The sequence below is a fragment of the Falco biarmicus genome, chromosome 4 (assembly GCF_023638135.1).
Source record: "Falco biarmicus isolate bFalBia1 chromosome 4, bFalBia1.pri, whole genome shotgun sequence".
NCBI lineage: Eukaryota > Metazoa > Chordata > Aves > Falconiformes > Falconidae > Falco > Falco biarmicus.
In genome coordinates this window covers 37,186,157-37,211,649 of record NC_079291.1, presented here as the reverse complement: position 1 = coordinate 37,211,649, position 25,493 = coordinate 37,186,157, and the positions used below count along the sequence as shown (strand labels likewise).

At 39.6% G+C, this 25,493-nt stretch overlaps 1 protein-coding gene across 9 annotated transcripts in view; it reads left to right on the top strand.

Annotated features, from left to right (window-relative positions):
- The first annotated feature begins 2,057 nt into the window (after positions 1-2,057).
- AKAP9 (A-kinase anchoring protein 9) overlaps positions 2,058-25,493 on the top strand; it is a 120,770-nt gene continuing 97,334 nt past the window's right edge. For 6 of the 9 annotated variants that reach the window (XM_056335597.1, XM_056335596.1, XM_056335590.1 and 3 more), the window contains exon 1: positions 2,058-2,285. In XM_056335597.1, the coding sequence (XP_056191572.1) occupies positions 2,238-2,285 (48 nt within the window). In that variant the 5' untranslated portion in view covers positions 2,058-2,237. The remainder of the gene's footprint in view (positions 2,286-25,493) is intronic. The other 3 variants (XM_056335598.1, XM_056335595.1, XM_056335592.1) reach the window with 1 other exon arrangement.

Genomic DNA, 25,493 nt, shown 5'->3' with positions numbered 1-25,493 from the left:
CAGTAATTTCCACAGTACTCTATTACAGTTTGTCAGTCTGATTTTTGTGACTTTCATTGTCGTGAATTAGGTGTTTAACTAAAATCCATTAGAATTACATGGATATAAATCTGTGAGCGGGAAATTAGGCCCATCAATTCTTAGCATTGACTCAAGAACCCATTTAATGATGGGATTTGGGAAGTTTGTAATTATCTTCTAAATGGGATATGTACTGATTAAGAAATTACTATCATAATGTTATGTGTGGGTGAAATTTTACAGCCATTGAACATCTAGTTCTGTGACAGTGGGCTCCATCCGCCAAGACAAATGTCATTGGCACAGAAAAGGTGATTTATTTTTCCCTCAGGGACCTCTGGGCCTTTGTAATTACTGGGAAAAAATAAAGTACTTTCTATTACTGACTCAAGAACATATTTTTAGGGGATGAACTCAAATAAGTTTGTATTTCTATAAAAATATTTCCTCTTTAATTCTTAATTTAATTTTCATTTGCTGCTTTTCTCTGTAACATGCACTTTCTTTAGTGAGATAGCAAAGTCTGAGAACTTTAACTGAAACATACACTCGCTTCAAATATGGAACAAAGTATAATGTGGACATTTGTCATTCCCTACCATGGATAGAATTTTTTTTTTTACATAAATGGTATTAATTTCCTTTTTGACTGAGGGTTGAGGACATTGTTTTGTAAATACAGGAATGCACATTATGTGTACTGATCAACAAATGATTTCAGACTTTTCCATGAAATATAATGTGTTTTAGGAGAGGTGGAAAATCCTTAAAAAAATCAGATTGTAGGTTTAGTTTACTTTGGCAGTAACATGGGTGTGGAATTCTGCTGCTATGAGTCCTAATATTTTTCATCTTGGTCCTGCTCAGTAATACTGTGCAGATGTTTTCTCTTTGACATTCTCTCCCGTTTTGGGTGTACCTGGTCCTTGCTGGGTAAATCAAGCAAGGAAGGAACACATACTAGATGAATTGCGTTCAAAAGATGAGCAAGGCTGAAATCTAAATTAATTCAGAAGGATTTTTCATTTAATAAAGTAGAATGATTCCAGATGCAGAATAAGGAATCCATTCACGGGCAGCTGTTACACACTAAGGAAAAAAGGCATGCCAGGAATGTGTAAGCCTGTGCCATCCGTTGCACCATCGCAAACGGAACTGACTTTAAGTGTAGTTGAAAGAAAAAGCACAGTATGAACAGGTAATACAAATTGCTACTAGACTTGCAAGGCATACAATTAGCAGACGATATTAAATAAGCCCAGTATATTGCTTTGTATCAAATGCTGAGGCATAGAAATTGCATTAGCATTTAATAGCCACGTGCCATATTTCCCACTGTGATTTTAACACTCCCATTTCAACTCTTCTGGCACGATGAGTGCATATTAAGTAATTTAAACGGGGGTGGGGGGGTGGGGATACACATCCTTTGTTGTCATCTTTACACAGCCTGCGACACACGCTCAGGAAGCCTGGGTGGTGTATTTCCAGGCTTGAGATCCATGCTATAGGGAGCTTGCAAATCAGCGAGCCGCAGGCAGGAGCAAGAAAACACTGTAAGAGTATTGAAACTGTCAAAATTAGCACTGCAGCCAGAGAGGGTGGATTTGCGAGCAGAAGGCAGCACTCCTGCACACCTCGGGCAGTGCCTGCTCACTCCTTTGTATCAAAGCAGCAGCAAATTACAGGCGTCTCGGCGATGCCGTTCTTTGTGGGAAGAGAAGCCCCCCGCCCTCAGCCTGCAGGAGCGAGGCGGGGTGCGGAGGGGTGTGTGCCCGCCGGCGCCTCCTTCCCCCCGCTCCGCGGCGGCTGCGGCCGTGCTCGCGGCTTGCTGCCCGCGCTCGGCTCCCGCCGCCGGTGCGCGCTGCCCGCCCGGCCTGGCGGGGGCAAACCCGCTCGTCCCGGGGCGGCTCCGGCGCGGCTCGCCGCCGGGCGGGGGGCGCTGGCGGCCAGGGGCGCTCGGCGGGAGGAGGAGCTCGCAGCAGCAGGAGGAGGAGCGGGCGGCCCGCACGTCACTTTCCCCGGCCGCATGTGTACGTGGAGATGAAGATGGCGGCGCCGGTGGCCCCGCCGCGGCAGCTTCTGTCGCTGTGACGCGGGACGGGACGGGACGGGACGGGACAGCGAACGTGTGCGCGCGCCCCGGCTGAGGGGCGGAGGCAGGGTGGGCCCCGCCTCGCGCCGCCGGTAACGGTCTGCTCAGTCGGGCAGTCGCCATGGAGGACGAGGAGCGGCTGAAGAAGCTGGAAGCGGGGAAAGCCAAGGTGGGAGGCAGCGGCGTGGCGGGGAGCCGGTGGGGAGCGCGGTGACGCCAGGGGAGGACAGTTAGCGGGGCTGGGCCGGGCGGCGGCGGAGCGTGGCTGCGGCGGGAGGCTCGGCGCGGGGCGCCGCCGCGAACAAAGCCGCGGGCGGAGGAGGCGCTTTGTGCTGTCCGCCCTGCCCGCCCCGGCTCCGCGCCCGGCCTCGGGGCCGCGCGGGGCCCTCCTCGGCCGGCGCGTGGGTGCGAGTGGCCGGTGACAGCGGGCCCCGCACGCCACAGGTGCTCCTCGCAGGGCCGGGCGGCCGCAGCTGTGGGGCCCGGCCGCTGGCGGCGCCGGGTGGAGGAAGAGCCGAGGAGGAGGAGGAGAGCCAATTGCCGTACCCCTTCGCAGCCGGGGCACGAATTGTTGCTGTTAAGCCTGGGAAGCTCCCTGTAAGGCAGTGCATGGAACCGGCAGCTGCTCCTCAGTGAGGTACTACAGAATCACTTAGGTTGGAAGGGGCCTTTAAGATCAAGTCCAGCCGTTAACCCCGGAGTGCCGAGTCCACCGCTAAGCCATGTCCCTAATACCGCGAGAGAGCCTTAGGAGGCAGGGGATTACAGGTGCCGCCGGTGGCGCGGCCAGGTGCCTTTCCCGGTTCTCTGGGAGACGCCGGGCAGTACGTGAGGCGGCCGTGGGACCCGGCCGCGGGCGCTGGCAGCCCTGGGTGCCCCCCCCCCGCCCCCGCCTCCTGGTCTGGCGGGCGGCTCAGACGGGGCCCTGCGGGTTTACCGGGGCTTTAATCGGGGAGCTTATCATTTCACTCCTCGAGCACGGCTCAGCGCACGCCGGCTGTAAAGCACTCCGCCCTCTGGGCGACGAGAGCGGAGTTACCGCGCTGTAGGAGGACCTCTTTCTTACTTCAAAGAAAGCCTTGGCGTGGTCAGTGAGATAAGGTAATTAACGGCACTCGTAGGAAAAGAAGATAAAATTAGTGTTTTGATATTAGTTACCGTCTGGTTCCTTGCAGCAATCATTGCTAAATGAGTTTAGTAGTTTGTCAGCCAGTCATTCGCACACATGTAACTTGGCAGGAGCTCATAGTACAGGTAACTAGACGTCCTAAAGATAAAACTGGAACACCAGCATTGTCTGGTTTCTGTGGTCCATGAAAAAGACAAGGTAAGTTTGGCTGTTAAGTTTGAATAGGTATTTTGCTGTATTAGGCAAAAACTTTGTAACTTAGGTGAGTTTTTGTTCCCTTTGAAAGACTGTTCAAAACCTACACTGGGAAACTCCTAGATGGAGCTATATGTTTATATAGGGAGACCTGTTTTTAAATGCTGAGAGCAAGAATAATGTTTACACAATGTTATGCAGTACTATTAAAGGGCACTGGGACAGATCAGGTACTGGTGGCACTGTGTTCTGTCACACCCAGGTTGGCTAATTCTTTTGCAGAACATCAGAAAGTACTTTGCAAAGAAAATGGTTGAAGTTAATTTGCCAGTATTATAAACCACAATGAAGGATTTATCAAGAGAATTTATATTTTTCTGTCCATGTTGGCCTGGGATCGACACAGAAAATTAATGACAATTACTGAGAGGTGAACCAAAAGCCAGGACTCTAGCAGGAATTCAGTGGCTTCCTTCTTTGAGAAAAAATGTGTACACACCTTACTAACTTGTTGCATTTTAAGAGCGCTGTCATAATTTTCACCCTTCTTCCAGACTTTTCTGACTAAAACCTAATGATCCTGTGTTCACTTGAAGACTTTCATATTCTGTGCTTTTAAACATCCCTTGTGGTTTAAGTCATTGTAACTCTTTAAAGCTATATGTGATTTACATGGGAAGGTACTGTAAAAGCAGTGTTAGTTTTTCAGATTTTTCATTGGTGTTCTGTGTACCATTTACCCCCTTTTTTAATGTGTGAATGATGTAATTAAACGTGTTGTACTGTGGAGACTAGGGCATAGTCTTCCAGTGACAAATGCTACTGATAAATGCAGAAAAGAAGAAATTATTAGAGAATGGAAGCAGGAGTTGCTCCTGAAGCTGCTTTTCTCTTTTTCAAGGATACAAACATATTCACAGTAGCATAATCAGTATGTCTTCTAAAACGGCTTGGCTCCAACGAGTATTTTCTGCAAACCACAGCAACAAGCATCCAAAAACTTTTGAACCTAACCATTGAGTGTTGTTTAAGTAAAATAGCTGGGAAAATGTATTAAAGATAGTGCTGTTACTGTGCTAAAAGTGCAGGTGTTGCTATGCTGCAGATACCTTAATACATCCACCTAAAATTATAAATATGTAAATAAGATGTTGCATGAAGTGTGGGATGAATGTAGGTGGTTTGGAAGGCCAGTAAAAGAGTCTAGTAGGTGCCACGGAGGTGGCTGGTACATTGCTAACAGTGGAGTTATTATTTGAAATTAGGACATAGACTCTTGTTTGGGTTTGGTTCGTTTTGGGGGTTTTTTTCCTCGCAAAGGAGGTAGCTAACTACTACCAAATGTCAGTATGTGTGTATTAAGCAATATGAATATTCTGTAAAGCAATTGTTTGGTTGTTCCCCAATCATAATGTTGAGTAGGCAAGCTGTGGAGTTTGTTTTTGTGTGAATTTATCTGCAGTGGAACTTTTTCTTGTTGTCTTCTTAAGACACAGTCTCCCCACTTAGATCTTTTACAGGGAAGTGTATTACAAATGGATTTTCTGCAATGGAAGTTTGAGTCCTTCTTTATTTTTACTAGAAATGAGAAGCTGCATTGTGAATTTTACCTTGATTGAAAGGTGCTAAGTATGATCAAGCCTGGCAGATTGGGTCTCGGCACGAAAACACAGCCTTTGCCAGTACATCATTTGAAAAATGGAATTAAAAGCTCTTGATAAAGGCTCATCAACATTAATGCGTACCTGCTGACTTTTGGAGACTACACCAAATCTTTATTATGAGGCGGTTGCACCGTATGTTGCTGTTCTGTCTGTTACAAACCCACAAAGGCAAGGGAGGCACAAAGTTAAACCCAGTAAATTACAGGCTCCTTTTTCCAGACCTGTAGTCATTCATTTTCCTTGGCTGCAAGGTAAATGTGTTGGATGTTAACCCAGCCTCTGTAAATATCTGTCTCCTTTACCCATTTAAATGGTCTCTCTGTGCCTTTATAGAAGTCTCTTCTTCCCAGACAATTTCTTCATCTCAGATCCTGCACTGATTATAGTGGCGCAAGGAGAGTGTCAGAAAGGCTAGTTAGGGGTAACAGGGTTGACTGTGATGGAAGGTGGAAAGAAGATGATGTGTGCCAGCAACAGAAATATAGATGCATGTTGTTAAGTTGATCAGTGCCCCAAAACACCATGAACTTAGAAATCAATCAGGTATGTTTTGTGCCTTGTTAAAAAGATTCTAGAATATTGTTGATGGCCTGAGATAGTGTAGATATAGCTGGTCTTACAAAAACCTTGATGAAGATCTTAGTTTGATATTTGTGTGCACGCATACTATGTGTGCATGCCTGTGTGCATCAGTTTGCTTGGAAATCTCATCTAACATTACAGTGGCTACTATTTATGGTGGTTGGGTCTTTTAATTTTAGTTAGTTTTTAAAAAGATCTTAAATACTGTCTAATATTTATTATTGACTATTTAAAAATATTTAAATATAATTTAATATTTTAAAATATTTTATTTCATTTTAGCAGCTTAGTAGCTGGCTTTTCTTATCAGGATGTCCCACTATTTTAATCAACTTTCAAAACTATACAGAAGAGTTTGCTAGCTCCAGAATAAAAACATCAGGGACTTGGATTCCCTTATGAGAAAATGGCTAACAGTATTTTGGTAAAGCTTTTGAAATTTAAAAAAAAAAAAAAAAGTGATTTAATTTATACACACACACACAAAAACCACACAGCTATTATAACTGGTAAAATTAAGAGAGATGAAACTATCAATAGCAAGTTTTATGGAACGGTCAGTTTCACAGTACTGAAAATTTATTTGTAAAGTATTTAAATTTGTGTGTTGCTCCTGTTTAAATTTGTGTTGAGGAAAGGGCACGCTCCTTAGCTGTGTGCTTTTTTTGGTATGGGAGGGGTGAATGAGGAAAAGACACTAATTTACTTTGTAAATTCTCTCAGGTTGGTTTAGGATTTCAGATCTAACATTGTAAGTGCAGAATTTAATGTCCTGATTTTCAGAGGTTCGGTGTATGTTTGTAATATATTCTTGTTGTGGTGTTTGGAGAAATCTAATTGTTGAAGAACCTTAAAAAATAAGGGGAACTAGTTTAGTTAAACACTTGAGCACAGAATAAGTAGTGTTACTAATTTTGATCTATACCAGAAAATCGCTGAGCAGACAGAACAGTGAAGTTCGTTTAGGAAGCGCTAATGGCACTCAGTGGACAAGTATTATGGGTTGTATAACTAATTTAACAAGTTATCTTCACAGATTGAATAGTAAAAAGAAATAAATGCACTTTGTCTTGTCGTGCATGTGTCCTGGTTTCGGCTGGGATAGAATTAATTTTCTTTTTGGTAGCTGGTACAGTGCAGTGTTTTGGATTTTGTATGAATATAATGGGGCCCTGAGCCTTTGAATAAATTAAACAGGAGGTAGTTCATGCAGTAGCCCTTAGACCAGTCCAGACAGGGCAAGGTGTAAAAAATGTGCTCTACACGGCAGCTGGGGAGAATGGGCCTACCTGGAGCCTCTGGCAGAAAGCACCGGGGGAGACTCGAGGTTGACCCTTGGGCTTTTGGACTCAGGGATACAGAGGATCTGAGGCTCACTATATTGCAACTGAAAAAGAGATACTGGTGGCTTATGAAGGGGTTCAAGCTATTTAGAAGTGGTTGGCATTGAGACACAGCTCCTCCTGGCAGCCCGGTTGCCAGTGCTGGGCTGGATGTTCAAAGGTAGGGTCTCCTCTACACATCATGCAACTGTTGCTGCATGGAGTAAGTGGGTAGCACTGATCACATGAGCTCGAATAGGAAATCCCAGTCGTCCATGAATCTTGGAAGTGATCATGGACTGGCCAGAAGGCAAAGATCTCACAATGTCACCAGAAGAGGAGGTGATGTGCTGAAGAGGCTCCACTGTATAATAAATTGCCAGAAAATGAAAAGCAATATGCCTTGTTTACTGATGGGTCCTGCCATATTGTAGGAAAGCATCAGAGGTGGAAGATGGCTGTATGGAGTCCCCTGTGACAAGTTGCAGAAACTGCTGAAGGAGAAGGTGAATGGAGTCAGTTTGCAGAGGTGAAAGCTATCCACCTGGCTTTAGACATTGCTGAGTGAGAAAAATGGCCAATGCTTTACCTCATGCATGGTGGCGAATGCCCTGTGGGGCTGGTTGAAGCAATGGAAGCAGAGTAACTGGCAGCACAGAGGTAAACCCATGTGGGCTGCCGCACTGTGGCATGGTATCACTGCCCAGGTGGAGAACCTGGTTATGAAGGTACATCATATAGATGTTCACATATCCAAGAGTGAGGCCACTGAAGAACATCAAAGCAGTGAACAGGTAGATCAGGCTGCTAAGATTGAAGTGGCTCAGGTAGATCTGGACTGGCAACATAAGGGTGAATTATTCATAGCTTAGTCGGCTTATGACACCTCGGGCCATCAGGGAAGAGACGCAACACATAGATGAGCTCATGATCGAGGGGTGGACTTGACCATGGACACCATCACACAGGTTATCTATGAATGTGAAATGTGCTGCAATTAAGCAAGCCAAGCTGCTAATCCCTCTTTTGTATGGATCGTGATGGCTGAAATACAAATATGGGGACGCCTGGCAGGTTGACTATATCACGCTCCCACAAACCTGCCAAGGCAAGCAACATGTGCTTACAATGGTGGAAGCAACCAACAGATGGTTGGAAATGTATTCTGTGCCCCATGCCACTGCCCAGAACACTATCACGGGCCTTGAAGAGCAAGCCTTATGGCAACACAGCACCCCAGAAAAGAACTGAGTCAGACAACGGGGCTCATTTCCAAAACAACCTCTAGACACATGGGCCACAGAGCATGGCATTGAGTGAGTATATCACATCCGCTGTTGTGCACCTGCCTCCAGAAAAATGAAATGATACAATGGACTGTTAAAAACTACACTGAGAGCAATGGGTGGTTGGACCTTCAAACATTGGGGTACACATTTAGTAAAAGGCACCTGGTTGGTCAACACCAGAGGGTCTGCCAGCTGAGCTGGTCCTGCCCAGTTGAAGCTTTTATGTACTGCAGAAGGGGATAAAATTCCTGTAGTGCACATCAAAAATATACTTGGGAAAACAGTCTGGGTTATTCCTGCCTCAGGCAAAGGCAAACTCGTTCATAGGATTGCTTTTGCTCAAGGACCTGGGTGCACTTGGTGGGTAGCATGGGAGGATGGGGAAGTTCAGTGTGTGCCTCCGGGGCATTTGATTTTGGGTGAGAATAGCCAATTAATTAAATTGTATGATGTTAATTGCTATGCAACACTGTATATTGTCACTTCTATGGTGGCTGTATGCCCATTATTGCACTGGGCACCTTGCAGTGCCTGTCTCTGCCACTCTGGATTTGGGGATCTGAACCCACCTCCTTTTCATCACCACATTAATGAAGAATGAACTTCAAGGAGACGGGACAAGTGCAGCAGTGGTGGAATCAGAACTGGCTTCAGCATGGAACAGTCCAACACCTTGCATCGTCTTTCCTGCCCTGAAAGACTGTTATGACAGTTGGAGCCCAAAGTCATGGACTGAACGAGGTCAATGGGCTTTTATAGGGATGGTACATAGACTAAGGGAGTACCTGTGTGTTTATATGAAAAGACAGGGAAGGTAACAGAATATTGGAAAGTATGGCATGATACAAATGGTATGGAATAAGGGGTGGATATTGTCCTGGTTTTGGCTGGAATAGAATTAATTTTCTTTTCAGTAGCTGGTACAATGCTGTGTTTTGGGTTTAGTATGAGGATAATGTTGAGAACACACTGATGTTTTAGTTGTTGCTAAGTAGTGCTACCTCTAAATCAAGGACTTCTCACCTCTGCTAGTGAGGAAGTGCACAAGAAGCTGGGAAGGACCACATCCAGGACAGCTGACCTGAACTAGCCAAAGGGATATTCCATACCATAGAATGTCATGCTCAGTGTATAAACCGGGGGACTTGGCTAGGGGCTGCCAATTGCTGGTCAGGGACTGACTGGATATCAGTCAATGGGTAGTGAGCAATTGTATTGTGCATTGCTTGTTTTTTTTTCTTGGGCTTTATTCCTCCCTCTTCTGCCCTCCCTCCCTCCCTCCCTCCAGTTGTGGTTGTTACTATAACGATATTTTACTTGAGTTCAATTATTAAATTGTTCTCATTTCAACCCTAGAATTTTGTCTTTTTCCAAATCTCCTCCCTGTCCCATGGAGGAGGGGGGGATGAGTGACAGGCTGCATGGTACTCTGTTGCCAATTGGGGTTAAACCATGACAACATCTAAGTATTTCAGGTGGCTGAAGATGAAAATTATACATATTATTAAAATAGCACTGCTTAAGAGCCTGAGAATGTTTGCATTCTTACATCTTACTCTTTTGAGGAGAGAAAAAGATTTTACTTCCTCATATCTGACCTCTTTGGTCTGAGAAATTTTGGATTTCTCTAGGAAGGCTGTTGGATCAGGTTTTTTTAAATAAAAGATTCAAGTGGAGCATGGAATAGCTATGTGCCACAGTGATTAAAGCTCTAATTTAAAAACCCCAGAATAATTCAACATGTAGATTATGTTTGTTTAACATGGTCCTTTTAAATGCCATGTAATTTAGCTGAAGAGGAGAGAAAGCAGCATTTCAGTGATTATTAAGAGTTTTTAATCATAGAAGATATTAAATGCATTTAAACCTTACATTTCATCAAAGGGCTGACCTAACACATCTTGTTTTGCTTTCAGTTGTAGACTATTCATTTTATTTATCCTCTTGTCTGCCTCAAGTAATGTGAACGAAAATAGAGAGTCCTAGAAGCAAGAATTTCCTTTTCAGTCTGCATTTTCTTACTCTGCTTTTCTCTTAAAATAAACTTGATGTTCTCTTGAGGATAATAGAATTACCTGCTCTTTATGGTTTTCTCAGTGTTCTCTTTTCCTTTAAAAAAAATCATGTTTTTTCTCATTGTGTTCAAGTTTATTCTGGACTTTATTGGGTCCTCGTAAAAAAAAAAAAAAACAAACTTGAATTGAAATCTGGGATTTCAGCTCTCTTTTTCAATTGACACTACTAGAACTCTTCCTATTTCTTTGTTCTCTGTTTTCATTTTGATCTCCATTTCCCTCATTCCAGAGATCTAATCTTGCTTTTGATACAGGGCTTTGATTATTTGTTTTAAATGTTATTGTCAGTATACCCTTCTGGTCAAATCTGTAAAGTAGCTGTCTACCTTTCAATAGTGATGCAAGGTAGAATGAGTTTAAAGTAATGCTTACTTTCCTCTGAGAATGTAGATAAATAGCTCTTCAAAATAACCTTTGTTCTGTAGCCAGTTTAGAGAAAATTGGTCTTTAATCCAAGATGCCCAGTGAATTTCACAAAAATTAAAAAAAAATAAGAAAATGCAGTATTTAGTAGTACTGTGAAAGCAAGAAATCGCACTGTAGAAAAACGATTTAAAATATTTTCTTGCTGCTCCATGTATAAAAAGAAGGAATTACAGAAAAGAAAACACAAGAGTTGTTCTTTGCCTACATACAAGACTTCATTTTAGTGCTAGTCTCTTCCCTCATTTTTATGGTCTGCTTTCCAGCTATTTATTTTCTTAGTATGGGTGTTGCAATAGCAAAACAGATGTGACTGGCATTTGTTTCCCTCAGTTATAACAGTATCCACACAAGTTTGTTTGTTTATCCAGATTTGGAAATAGGCATTATCACCACCACATATTCTTTCTACAGTACTTCCAGTAAAGTGTATCTGATACTCCAAGAAAAGTAGATTGAACCTTTTGACATATGTAGGTGTTACCAGAAATTCCTGTGTTTTTTTCCCAACAGGAAATAATCAAACAAGTAGGTTCTCTTAAGTATTGCTGTACAGATACACTAACTGCAGAATAACATAGGGTTCCTGTTGCACCTTGGTGTTTGGAATAGTAAAAATCTGATAAAAATGAGGACAAAAGAAAAAAGGCCAACTTTGCTGTACTACCTTATATTGCAGTGTAAGTTTATATACTAAGACAATTGTTGGGAATTGTAATTTAGGGGCTGAAAGCTCTGTCTTATGTGTCTGCCCCATAGCTAGAGATTTCAATGTATTTCTGTGTATTTGTTTAAAAATCATTTTGTTACTGGTACCAGCTAATGGGACACTGAATGTGCAAGGACATGTTGATAAATGTGCCACGCTTTAATGAAACACATCCAGTAATTGCAGTCTTTTGACTGCTATGCTGAAACATAAAGTAAATAGATCTTGAAATTTATGATTAGACACTTGTATATTGACTGCAGAGTCCTGGCATGCTACACTGTGTTGATAGCTCTGGTGTTCCTGTTTCTTGAAAGAAACCTTAATCTGCATTTTCACATGATTTCTTGAGAAGCCAACATATTATATTATAAACTACCTTTCCTACGAGTGGAGAAAAAGACAGAAGAATGAATGAATAAAAATGTTAAGATTTCTTAGAATTCTTAGTTTCTTGGAAGTATGGAGTCAGTCTTCCTGTTTCTCCTCTCTTCTGAAAAGGAACCTCAACAAGCTTCCAAATAGAACAGATTCAATAGTTGTCAGTTGGGCAAAAGAATGTGAAACTTTAGAAATTAAACACCAAGTTCAGGAAAGTGGGGGAAGTGATCAAATTACAGTTGTAACAACTCTTAAGTTGTAGCATCATCACAAAACAAAGAAGAGGTAGTGTATTGGACCATGCTTCTAAATCTGAAAACACGAAATTTTAAGACTTTCCACAATTGGAGATAATAATTCTAAAGATATATACCATTTTTGTGATATTTCCAGGGAAAAGCATAGATTTGGTGAAAAATGTAGTCATGGCAAAATTACAGCATATGACTAAAGCTTATGATCCTGAGCAGAAGACCAAAGAAGATTGGTACAGTTGAAGAGGTGGAATTCTGGGGCTGAGTATATTTTTGGGGAAATGCTGATAAAATAGGTGCTACAGAGAATAAGCAGAATAAGTTACATAAGTTTACTCAAATTTGACTTCGCTGGTAGGCTGTGATTTAACAGAAGTGGTTGTTCCTTAATCCTGGTTTAGTTTTCGGAAATTTTAACTTGCCCTTAAACTGTTGCTTTTCTGTAAAGAAACCTCCTCTGTCCAACCACAAAACAAGGGAAAATTTTTTTAAGTGTTCCTAAATTTGGATTGTCCAGGTAAGGTGGCTGATTTAACATTAGTACCATGCATTGAGAGTATGTATTTTCAATTAAAAGGTATGTAGGAGATAGATACAGGTAATGCTTCGTAACAAAGAAAACCCTGCCTTTGTATGTGCAGTAGTATGTTGTGCCAAGTAGCCTAAATTGCTGTGTTTAAAGAAATAATGGAAACCCTGATACAAGACTTTTCAAAGAGGGATGCGTTTCTTAAATTTTCTTCATTGTTTGGAATATATTCCAGGAATTTAATTTTGCTTTCTTTTTTTAAGAAAGCAAATTCCACAGACAAGTCTGGAATTTTGGGAGCAATGTTAGTGTCTTTGTGCGATCACTTTTCGCTCATGGTTCTGCAGCTTGTAAAAAGTAATAGAAGCATGTCAAAATAATACAAGCCTGTCAAGTCTTGCATGCTGAGCGTGAAATTCATGCAGTTGGTTCTTTCCTTATGTCTGCTCTGCTCGTCAAGGAGCTGTCTCTCACAAACCTACTGAGTTTGGGGGCTTCATTCTCACTCTGTCCATTCAGTGCCAGACATGCCACATGGTATGAATTCATGTAAAAATAATATAAACAAGGTGGGAAAATGATGAAGTGCAGCTGAGTTTGACTTGTTCTAAAGTATTTTACAATTGATTTTTAAAAAAAACCCAAAACCCACCACAAACAGGTTGTAAATTGAAAATGTAAAGTTTTGTTCAGTTTCTACACAGAGGTGGCCAGAATGCTTATGAATAATCTCCTAAAAATGTATGTAAATTCTCCAGACTGCTTTGAAAATCTCAACACTAACTTTTGTGAAAAGATTGCCTGATTGCCTTTGATCACCGGCTGGAAGTCATCACATCACTTGGATTTGTTGACAAGGAGTGGCTATTATGCCTTGCTTAACTTGGACAGAATTTAAACTGTTGATCTGTATGTGAAAAGCTGATTGTCTTGTTGCCAAAATTGTAACCTCTCAAATTCTGTATCAATTTCATGGCACTTGTCAACTTGACAAATACTATAGTCTTGTGTTGGTTATTAATATAGACTTATTTAGGTGTGGTCTATTAATTCTAAATGTGCCTTTTTCTTTTGGACTTCTTAGTTAATGAGAAATTAGATATGAACAAAACTATTCAGAGCTTACTGTGCTTTATTCCATTCCTTTTTATATTCTCTCTACCTTTTAAAGTTTTTTCCTTAATTTTTGATCTTTAAATATTTCTGACATTAGTTACATTTTTATTAAAGAGGACACAGTGTGAAGCAGAGGGAAAAAATCTAGATGTAATCTACATAAATACAACTAAAAAGTTTTACAGCAGAGTAAAGTTTTTGCTATTATAAATTCTTCTTTCTCTTAGGATGAAAAGATTAGATTTACATGAATCAGAATAATATAAGCAGTACAGAGTCACTCAAAGTAAATTAATAGTTGATGCTTTTTCTAACATCCAAAGCCAGTCTCTTCAGCCCTTTCCAGTCAACTTCTAATAAACTCTTCTTTCTCATTTAGTATATAGAGGAAAGGTTATAGTGCAGGAGGAAGGAAAAATGTGCATTGTTGTGAAGTGGAGGAGTCCTGATCAGAAAAAACACGCAGCTGGCTGCAGTCCCTTTCTTGCAGCATCAACACAAACCAGAAATGGCAAATGCTTCTGTGATTTAAGTTTTCTTGCATTTGCTACATAAAGAAGTCTGGACAAAGCCTTTTCAGATACAGATTCTCACCATGCATTTCATTATATGTCTCAAGATTGCTGCATCTTTAAAGCCCTATACTCTAGAAATGGTAGGTTTTTTCAATTTAATTAGTTAGAAATTGCAGTGGACAATTTGCAGTGTGTTGTGGAAGAATGAACGATGTGAGCTGGCATGGAGTATTGATGAGGATCCCATGGGAAGCAGCAATTGCCTGACTATGTATCAGGATTTTTCTTGTAGAATTCTAATCAGTATTCATGATTTTTGAGAAACAGCCGATTACCCCCAACCCTTGCCCCCTAGAAGCTACACTGATGCTTGATAATACACCATAACCGAGGCTGCAGTCATCAATAAGACTCTGCTTATACTCACTAGGAAGTCGCAAGAGACTGGCAAAGATTGCTCTTTCAAGGAAACAGACTTGCCTAAATGAATTGTCAACATTAAGGTCCTTGGGGATCTGCACAACTGTTAATATGAGAGCGCCTTTATGTAACTAGGGCTGATTCCAATAGTACTTCTTGCTGAACGTCTGTTGGTATTAAGATTTTTGATACTGTTCAACATGATCTTACAAGAAAACTAAAGACTTGGTCTAGGTACAGTCATCATTTTGTGGTTACAACTGAACAAAAAATTGTGCTTAGAATTGCTATTTTTTTAATGGCTAAGACCACCTGCTTTGGGAGTAAGTCTTTCAGGGGCCTGTGTCATTCATTATTTACATTATTACCAGTGGAAAGAATGTGTAGTTATATGTAGACAGTTATATGTAAACTGAAGTGGGCGGCAAACACAGTAAAGAGTCTTAGAATTCAAAATGATCTTGACAAAGGATATGGTACAAAAGGACATGGAAGTAATGCTCAAGGCTTTCTTTGCCTCTTTAATGATAAGGGCTGTCCTTGGGCTTCCCAGTGCCTTGAATCTAATGATGGAAATGGAGTGAAGCATTATCCACAGTACAAAAGGTCAAGCTGGAGACCACTGAAACGAATTTGATGTACACAGATTTATGGGACTGAGTGCAATGTATCCAAGCATCCTGCAGAAGCTGGCTGCTATTGTTACAAGGCTATTTCCTTGCTCATCTTTGAAAGGTCATTGTGATTAGAAGATTCTAAATGAGCAGGGGGGAAAGCGAACATCAGACCCATCGTCAAGAAGGGCAAGAAGGAGGATCTGGGGAGCAATAGGAAGGTCAGCCTGGCTGTGGTGTCTGGGAAAATTATGGAGCAGTTCCTCCTGGAAGCCATGTTCAGTCACATGAAGGGCAAGAACATGATTGAAATTTACAAAGGGCAAATTAACTGTCCTCTATGATGAGCTGCGTGGCTCAGTAGATGAGGAGAGAATGGTGGATGTTGCTTACCTTGACTTCAGGAAGGCATTTGATGTGATATGTTACAGGAGTTACAGCTTATTTTCAGAGACACCTTGACAGTTTGGAGAAATGGGTTGGCAGAAAACTCATGAGATCATAACAGCATGAAAGAAGATGGTAGAAGAAAGTTCACACACTCTCCCAATGGCAGAAAGGAAGGATTTCAAGTTATCGTTTCATTATAGGGATGTAAGAGTAGCCTGCAGGATCCTCCAGTGATTAAAACTGGTGATGCTGTGGTCTAACTTGAAGTCAGGAAGTGATGCTGCATTTCACAGTAGTGGGTCAGCACTGTGTGTTTTTGGGGCCCTCCTCCTCTTCCAGGGTACGTAGCTATAAACTGAAGAACAGACAGCTGAAGAACATCATAAAAAATTTGGTCTGGATGACCTCTTTGATGACTGGCCAGGGAGGTTGATAAAGAGATAACGAAAGCACAGAGGTTTTTTTTATGCAGTATTCTCCTTTCTTCAGCATAAGATCATCATTTATATTCCTGCACCACCCTGTCTTGTTTTCTATGTGCCTTCCAATTTACAGTGAAAGAGAAGGTAATTCTACAGATGGCAGTATCTCAGTTCAGTCTGGGCACAGATTAAGGCCAATCCTATGGGGAAAAAAATAGAAAGACCGTGCCATAATGCATGTGAACTCCACATTAGGGCAAAATTGATTCCTACCTGCAATCCCAATTTTGGTATATTTTTGTTTTTCATGAGTTCTTTAAGTTAAACTGTACTTTTCTAATGTGGTCAGCTTGGGTAGGTAATAATCTTGGGTTTTACCTGAAACGAGGTAAGAATAACTTGAGGTACATAATATAATTATCTGGTAGCATGATAGCTGTTGTTCCAGGTGATAATGGACTGAGTTGGTCAGATACCGATTATTCAGAAATTTAAGGGGAGCTGGAAGCCAACACGGCTATCTTTCACTTCTCTCCTGCTCCTCCCCATGTAATTTTTTCATTGCAGCATATATTGTGCAAGGGGAGGGGTTCTGTATTTATTTGCTGATGTTGTGAACCAGCTTTTAGATTCATTTACTCATTTTTAGCAAATATTCTCTTTTACTCTGTTTATTCCAAAGGATGTTCAGATGTTAACACTAAATATAAATTCTATTTTAACTCTGCAAAAATAGCTAGGTACCAATTTATTCTTTCCAAGCAACTTGGAATAAGGTATTTCTTTTCATTGGGAGAATCACATTCAAAAACTTGATTTCACAGTGCCAGAATAGGCACAACATAAAGCTAATTTAAGAAAATACAAATATGTAAGCATATATTTAGTAATTCAGTACTATACTACATCCTAAGGAGCTATGCAACTAAAGGATTATATAAAACCTTTTTTTTGATACAAAAGCATTTTTATAAAAGCATTTTTTTGATACAGTGCAGTAAGATGTTAAGCGATTAAGATAATTTCTGATAGTGCTGTGTTCTTTCCATGCTTTCCAAAATAAGTCTGGTTTTGGATATTGTATTCATCTACTGGGTGTGGGGAAGAACACCTTTTTAATTTGGGTTATAATGTCCATGTGGCTGTATCTGTGTGGGGAGAATGGTTTTCAAGTATCTTATTAGGAATTCAATGTACAGAATACTATAAAACTGGTGAAAGTAAATTTATTCCAATGTTTTTCCCCCAGTTGAAAACATAAAAATAGCAGTGTTCTGCTTAGTTATACATAAATGCATCTAAACCAGAATATAAGTGAGTCTGTTAATACTCATAATCAAATCTAGTGCAATTTGTATTTAGGTTCCTATTATTAGAAATATGAGAATCATTACCTTGCTTCTTAAAGCTTTATATTTTCCATTTTTATAGTTTAATGTTAAAAGTTCATTCTTTCTAAAAATATAAAGTGTCTACCTGGACTTGTAAACATGTAAGACAATTAGTAAGTGGAAGAAAGTGTCTGTGTTGCATGCAAACGTGCAGATTGCCAGTAATTTGATTGACAAGCACTGTGTGGAGTTACTGGCAACTGTTGCTTTTGCATACTTTTGTATTTTTACAGTTGGCTTCTAACTGGCAAGCACAGATGGCTATAGATTATGATTTTTTTTATGTTTCTGATTTAGAGAAAACTTATATATGGTATTTTAAATTTAATTGTCTAAATATCATGTGTTTATATGGTTTTTGATTTTAATTGTTAAGTTATAGTATAGGATTTTTGGAACCAGCTATTGTAATATTTTATTAATGATATGAAAGGTACCTATGATGAGCTTTGGAATAATTGGAAGATTTGTTCTCAAGTAACTTCTCGATAAGTAATCAATATTATTTTGTGATAATAGCAACATTTTGAAGTTTTTCCTGAAAAAATTTATCAGATTTGACACTTTCAGGCCTTTCTCTTGCTGATAATGAGGAGTGTTCCATCACAAAGTCAGAATTTGTTGTTTCAGTGGAACTTCATAAAGTATTTGGGACTGCTCTAACCCAGAGTTTAAAATGATTTTAGAGAAACCCTGTGAACTTCAGTTTGAAGGATCAAGGTTGTTCTGCCCACTCCATGAAGTTCAGTGTACTATAGGGTTTTTTCTTCAGAATCCTAGCAAAAATGAGGACTAAACTCAGTTCTCTAGGATTTGATAACTTGCAATTATGTGTGGTTAGTAAGGAGAAAAATAGTAATTGAGGAGAAAAATTACTAAATGCTAGACATAAAAATAAATTTTTCTTTTACCAGAAGGAAACTTTGCTCTTTCCATCTATTATTACAGAAATTTAGATTGGAGTTTAGCCTTACATTGGGCTCAGGGAAAACGCAGACTCACTTTTTCACTGCCTTCTGGTCTTAGGAATGTTGTACTAAGATTATTTTTGGGGGAAGAAGGGCAGCATGCGAAGACAATTACTGAACAGGACAGAGGTTTATTATCTTCTTTGGTGCATGTAGTATTTAATGGCATGGTTTCATGTCTTTTTAGACTGTTGCTATTCTGGAAGACATTTCTTCTGAATTGAATAATTTTTAAGACCTAAATACAGTGGAATAAACATGCTTAATGCTTAACCTGTTACTGTATTGCAGTTGTTTTCTGAAAATAAATTGTTATCCTGAAAGAACTCCAAGGGATTAATTAAATGAGTCTCCACCTGCTGTTTTAACTATATATAGTTAAATAGCTGATACAATTATATGCTTTTTAACAGGTGCTAAACCAGTTGCTTTAAGAAGAAATAAAGTAACTATATAAGCAACACTTAGATTGTTAGTAATTTATTTTTTTTTAGTGCTACAGAAGGCAACATACTTACTTTCCCGTGTTGGATGACTCTGATGCTTTCCAAAAATTAAAGTTCTGAATAGATTAATGATTTAATGCCTATATTTAACCACTAAGTTGCTACTGTGCCATAAAACAAGTTTTCTTTGAAGCCCAGCTGAAGCTTGTTATCTGTAAATAGCTGTTACTTCTTTCTTTATTTCTTGATGTATGGTACTCATCTGCGTGCTTTGTTTAAATAACTCATTGTGAACAGTTCATGAAGTATGGTTCTGTAGGTAAAAATTAGTCAAATTGATCCTTGTTGTAATTCGCTTGACTGCATGGCTTTTTAGAAGTCAGCTGCAGTAAATATAAAGCCTAACACTGTCATTTTGTTGAATCAAACAATTTTGAAAGAAAATATGGATATAAAATTGAAAGCTAGTACATAATTTTAATGTAGACTGGGAACTTCCTTTTTTTTTGCCTTCTGTTCAGGAGGGCTATATCTGCCTTTTACTTCCAGAAGGTAACTTGTTTCACAAGGCTGATTTCATCAGGAGTTGAGTGGGGGAAAAAGTACTTATAGTGTTAACCAAATCTGTAATTGTACAACCTTACAAAAAATGTCGGTGCTGAAGCTTGCTAAAGAGTTCGTCTTCATGAAATACTGTAATAATTATGGCTTTCAGTCTAATGATTTTTCTGCAAGTGTATTTTGTAGGCATTAGTATGACCTGTCCCAGTGACTTTAAAGGTGTGATTGTTTTTACAAGTCCCAGGCCGCCTTTTTGTTTGGTTGGTTGGCTGGTTGGTTGGTTTGGGTTTGTTTGTTTTATGGTTATCTTCATGTTACTGAATTTATTGAACACAAGCATTGTCTTGGTTGCTGTGTATCCCGTAGGCCAGTAGAGGACACACAGCAGCCTAGTTTCCATTTGGTTGGTGTCATGTGTAGTTTACCTCATCTAGCCTACTACATGCCACCAGTGTCTTAATTTTATTAGTTATTCTTGAGGTCTAACTCAATATCTGACAACTTAGAATTTTGACAACTTTACATTAAGATGAGAGGTATCATCTTGTTATACATCTAAGACCATGATAGGTAAGGTTGTATCACCTTTTGAAGCTCATAAACATTATATACTTTTTTCTCTGTCATTATCTTTAGCATTTACTGTTTGGCTGCTGACATAATTTTTAATCTCTATTTAAATGACTGAGATAAAGTTGTCTGTTCACTTCCTAGAGTCTGTCTTTTGATTGTGTCAACAAAACCTACACATCCAGTTTCTTTGGTCAGTAGGAAAGTGATAGTAAAATCGTATTGTAGTCTTTCACATACACTTCTAAAACAGCAACCGTTTGAGTTAATAGAACCTTGTCTACATTTATATCTTGTTTAGTGTCCTGTGCTTTAGTGAACTTACTGTCCTTACATGGATGTCAGAGCTGAAGTTACCCATTGCCTTATGTGGATACCAAAACACCCTAGAAAATTTGGTACAGCTGGGGAGTAACTTACTAGCAACTAGTACATGTTACTAAATCAATGGAGTCAAGTGGATTTGCATGTAGACATAAGCGTGATGGTGTGTAGAAAATCGTTGCAATGTTATAGCCTAGTGACTGAATTTTATGACTGTCTTGAAGATGATGAGAACACTGGAAATTTGTTAGCACTTGGAGATAAATACTGATAATTTTGTTTCTAAAGGGCTGTAGATAAGTTCATACAGCCCAGTGAACAGTACTGTAACTATGTGGAAAGCAAGTAATGCTTTCAAAGTATTGAAATCTTAATATTAGGATTCATTTTCAAGAATGAATTCATGTACAAACCTGTCTGCTGCATGTGTATTTTCAAAACACTTTCTTGAGATGTGAGGAATGGCATTGCAAAGAAGTGAAGGTTTCTATTTCAAAAAGATGGTGAATAAAATCATACGACTCATTAAAAACTAGCAGTTTAGCAAAGTAAGTAGTAAATTTTATTTTCTTCATTCTTTTGTAAGGATAAAATGTGAGAAACATTTCTGTTTCCTTTTCTACATGTATTTGACCAAATTTTAGCTCTGGCCTGGAATTTACTGCCTTTGTCAAGCTAGATGATTTTAGAAAGGCCAAGGGAGGAGACATTCTTCCTTGCTGGGGGTTGAAAGATTTTCACATTCATTAATCCTTGTCCTCCTTCCCCACTTCCCCTTCAAAAATTGTTTCAGAAGGTTGTAGGACATTGAACACTGGGGGGTTTTTTTAGCATAGCTGAAGAAAGTTTCAGGATCCAGTTTTTAATTACAGTTGGTGTTACACATAAACCCTAGTGGAACAGGAGTGCGTTTCTGTCAGCACATAATTCTTGCCTTCCCATTATTACCAAGCCTTTGAAACTCCAGGCAAAAGCAGAGGATGGACTGTGCCTTTTGAGACAGCATCCAGCTGGTGATCTCCCTCACGTAATGCAGGGTTAGAAGAGGTTCTGTTTTATGTCAGCACCCTTGGCCTTGGTGGACAGAGTCTTCCTAATGTTTCAGGCTTCACACATGGGTGATCTGTGCTTTTTTTACACTCTGTTGCCCTCTTTATTATTGCCATTGTCAGCTTGGCCCAGTCCACTTCTTTCCTCTTCACTTTGGGGAAATACAGTACCAGTGTGGGTCAGATGCTTTTTTTCACCCTGTATATCAGCAGAGGCAGTTATACTGCATTCACTGTGAGAAGAATAAAGTTAAAAAGTAGACAGAAGCAATATGTAAATCATGTATGTAGAAGTAAGTTAGTTAAGAGACCAGTTCAGTTGAGTAATTTTTTTAGCAGTTAGTTTGAGGCATTGCTTTTCCTGAAGCAGTCCAGCATTGAAATGTGCTTGTGGTGCTTGAGTCTGTCATTGTAACCTGCCTTGAGAGTATTTTCGTACCCTAACTTCTATTCCTTGTCCAGAAAATAACCCAGCTGTAATTAACTTAGCTGTTCCTAGGTCTGTTCCTATTTAAATTCTTAGGACATGGAAGAGCAGACCAGATCAGAACCACACTAATTCTGAGGCTTTCCAGCTCACAGTGCCATCTGGAGGGGTTCATTCAAGTTCACTGCCCTTGGTTATTAGCACTGCCAACAGTACTCTAACTTGATACAGACTGCTAAAAAGAATTGCCCAATGTGCTATTCCTCTCACTATCCTGCATTCTCTTTCATGGTAATTCAGCCTTAAATGTAAATTGTGGTGATCCCATTGGTTTTCTTCAGAGTACTGCAAAGGAATGGCTGTCTCTGAAGTTGAAAGACTCTCAAGCTTGTATTTAGGTAGCGACTATAGCACTTCTTCTTTGGAAGTTTTCATAGCCTTATTGGCATCCTCGAATTCTCATGAGCCACTTAAGTCTCTGTAAGGGGAGACGTTCTGAGGTTTTGCTCATGTTATTTGGGAAAATCTGAGTGCAACATAAGAATGAGTAGATTGGAAATACCTCATTCCTGGGTGATTATTTTCTTGTTCATCCAGCCTAATGTTTCCCATTTAGTAAATTCATCATCTGTTGAATGGAACAAATAAACTAAAGTTCTATTTGTCTCAACAAATAATCAGATTGAAACTTGCAAAGAACATTAATTATTTACAGGTTTTTTTACAGGATTTTTAGCTATGTGGCATAATATATTGAACATATTTCCAGGTTGCTTGCTCAGTGATGTTCTTTCTGAGGTTTTTATCTTTGGATTTGGGAAGAGTTGTGATACTCTTCTGTTTATTGATTAACAGAATTTTATATTAATTATATTATTTATAATATATATTAATAAAATAGAATCAACAGACTTCACTAGGAAAATGTCTGTTTATCTTCTGTATTTGATAATTTTCATCTTGCTCTCAGTTATTCTTTTCTTAGTACAGGCATCAGGAGCCTAAAAGATGCAGGGAGCACTGTAAATTTGCCTATACTTCAGGAATTATTGCTTTGACAACACAATCTTCAGTGCTTAGACCTTTTGAGAATATGGCAAAAAGTGAGAGTGCCACTTTCTTCTCTAATACAGTTACCAGTTAACCTGTTTGACACCTCTTTAGGGGGCAGACTGTCAAGCTTTGTAAAAACTTGGTGGCCCAACAACAAATGAGTTTTAAACAGCCTAGGTGAGGCTTTAGTGCCTAAACCTCAGTGTTACTGTCCCCCAGACTCCCTTATCCCTTTTAAGGGCCTCATATCTGCTGCCATGCAACATAAAAATGTTACTGTATATTGGAAAAAACAGATCCCAGGTAAAAGAGAGATTATAGCAGGTATTTTTCAGTTCTCTAGGGGAAAGTGGAATAGGTAACCTGAGACTTAAACCACAGCAGATCTCCAGCTTCTGAATGATGTCAAAATTTCAAATTCAGGTTGGTCTTTTTGGTTTGACCCTATTGGTTTGTGAGACACCCAAATCAATACTTTGTGGGATGTATCCATGCTTTATAGATGATCAAAGCAAATCCCACCACAGGCCCCTGCTTTTGTCCTTTGTGTGTCACTGAAAGACTTTGTAGCAATAGTTGCTTACCTGTGGTTCAGGGGAGTAGTGACCTATCATTAATAGGGCAGGTGAATCTTAAATTAATCCTTCACCCTTGAAGACATGTTATCAGTCTGTCATAGAGTGAAAGTGAAACCAAAATATTTAGACTCAGTAATCATTCAGAAATTATACCTTATTATCATTCAGTGATGAGGGTTAGGAGCATTATAACAGGAAAAGCCTGAGCTTTTCTGTCACAGGACTGTTTATGTTCTTGTGAGTTTCATGATGCTTCTGAGTGTAATCTTGCACTTGCAGCCGGAGTCTGTCTGATTCTGGGATTTATCATATTTATCATTTGTACAATACAGTTTGCCACAATGCAACTTAGAGCAGAATCTTTAGTGTTCACTCTATATGGAAAAAAATAACCCTTTCTCAGACAGATTTGTGGCCTTTCTGTTGGTGGTAAGTCTCAAGCAACACCTGACAAAGAATACTATTTCACTTTTGCCTACCTTCCATATGCTTAGTTGCAGATACTGCTCCTGTGGAGAGTTTCAGTCTGCTAGTTTGAAAGTTTAAAATATGCTTTCTACTGTTAAATGCAACATTTGTATTGAGCACTGAAGCTAGGAGTTGTTTGTCAGGCTCACTGAGCCTTTTTTCACTGTATTGTGAAACCAGATTTTAAAATAGCTGATGGTATTACTGCTATCAAATTCTGTTTTACAAAAGACGACTGTGTAGGGTCTTTTTGGTCATGCAATAAGTAGTTAATTGCAGAAGTGGTTTACCAACAATTGGATTCATATCTTAGTCATTTATTATGGTAGGCATTGAGAGTCATTTCAAAGAGATTTCACATGGTTTCTCTTCATTGCTGCCAGGGCATGCTGCTTGCTCACGGTTATCTTGCTATCCACCAAGAATCTCGGGTCCTCTTCAGCAGAGCTACACACCAGGCCAGTCAGTCCCCAGCTGTTACTGCTATGTGGGATAATCCCATCCCAGGTGCAGGATTTAAAGATGTTTATCTTTGTTAAATCTCGTGCATTTCTTCTTGGCTTAGTCTTCCAGCAGGTTGAGGTCTCTTTGTGCAGTGGTTCTTCCTTCTGGTATATTGCACTTTTCTCCAGTTTGAACTCGGTGCGTTCAATTTCATCATCCAGATTATCTATTAAGATACTGGATATTATAGGACTGCCATTTGGACTTTGATTCATTAACCACTGCTCTGAGCTAGAGACAAGAATATTCAAAAGTCCTTGTTGTCTTACATTGACTAAATGATCGAAAGATGACTGGGTCCAGCACATAACATTTCTCACTGGATACCAGACTGTGTGAGAACTTCTGACCAAGAAGAAGTAAAAAGCAAGTCCCTTAATGTGAGTGGGACACATTAGGCTGAAGTTTAAGCAGTATCTGGAACACCTTTTGAAATTATACTAGTTGAGAAATGCAAGACTGTGATGTAGGTCTCCATTCATGCTTTTACTGTGCAGTGTAGAAATGAAAAAGTAATTACTTGCCTGGAGCAGCTTCTCTGAGGTTTCTTTTTGTTGTCAGTCTGTAAGTTCATGACTCATCTTTCTATGCTGATGCTTTAAATACAAGCTTGAAAAAAAAAAAAAAAGAAATAGAGATTTTGTACTTGAAGAGGAACTGTGAGAATTGAACAGATCCTGCTCTTTCTGTAAGAGGTGCCTATGCAGCACTAAATATGAGATGTAAGCATCTGAAGTTAGTAATTTAAAATTTGAGACTAAGAATATCTGTGTACAGGTACAGGAAGTATAATGATACAAGAATACTTGTATGGGATGTGCTACTTAAACTTTTTGTCTTAGCACTTAGAAGTTGATTTTTAAACAATAAGAACAGCAAATATAACAGCCTTCTTCAGAGGCACTGAAAATTTCAGTTCCTGTTAGCTGTAGTAGCTCTGAAAATTAAACTATCCAGTTATAATACATTGTCTGAGAATATTAAGGAATAACAATCTATTATAAGGCAG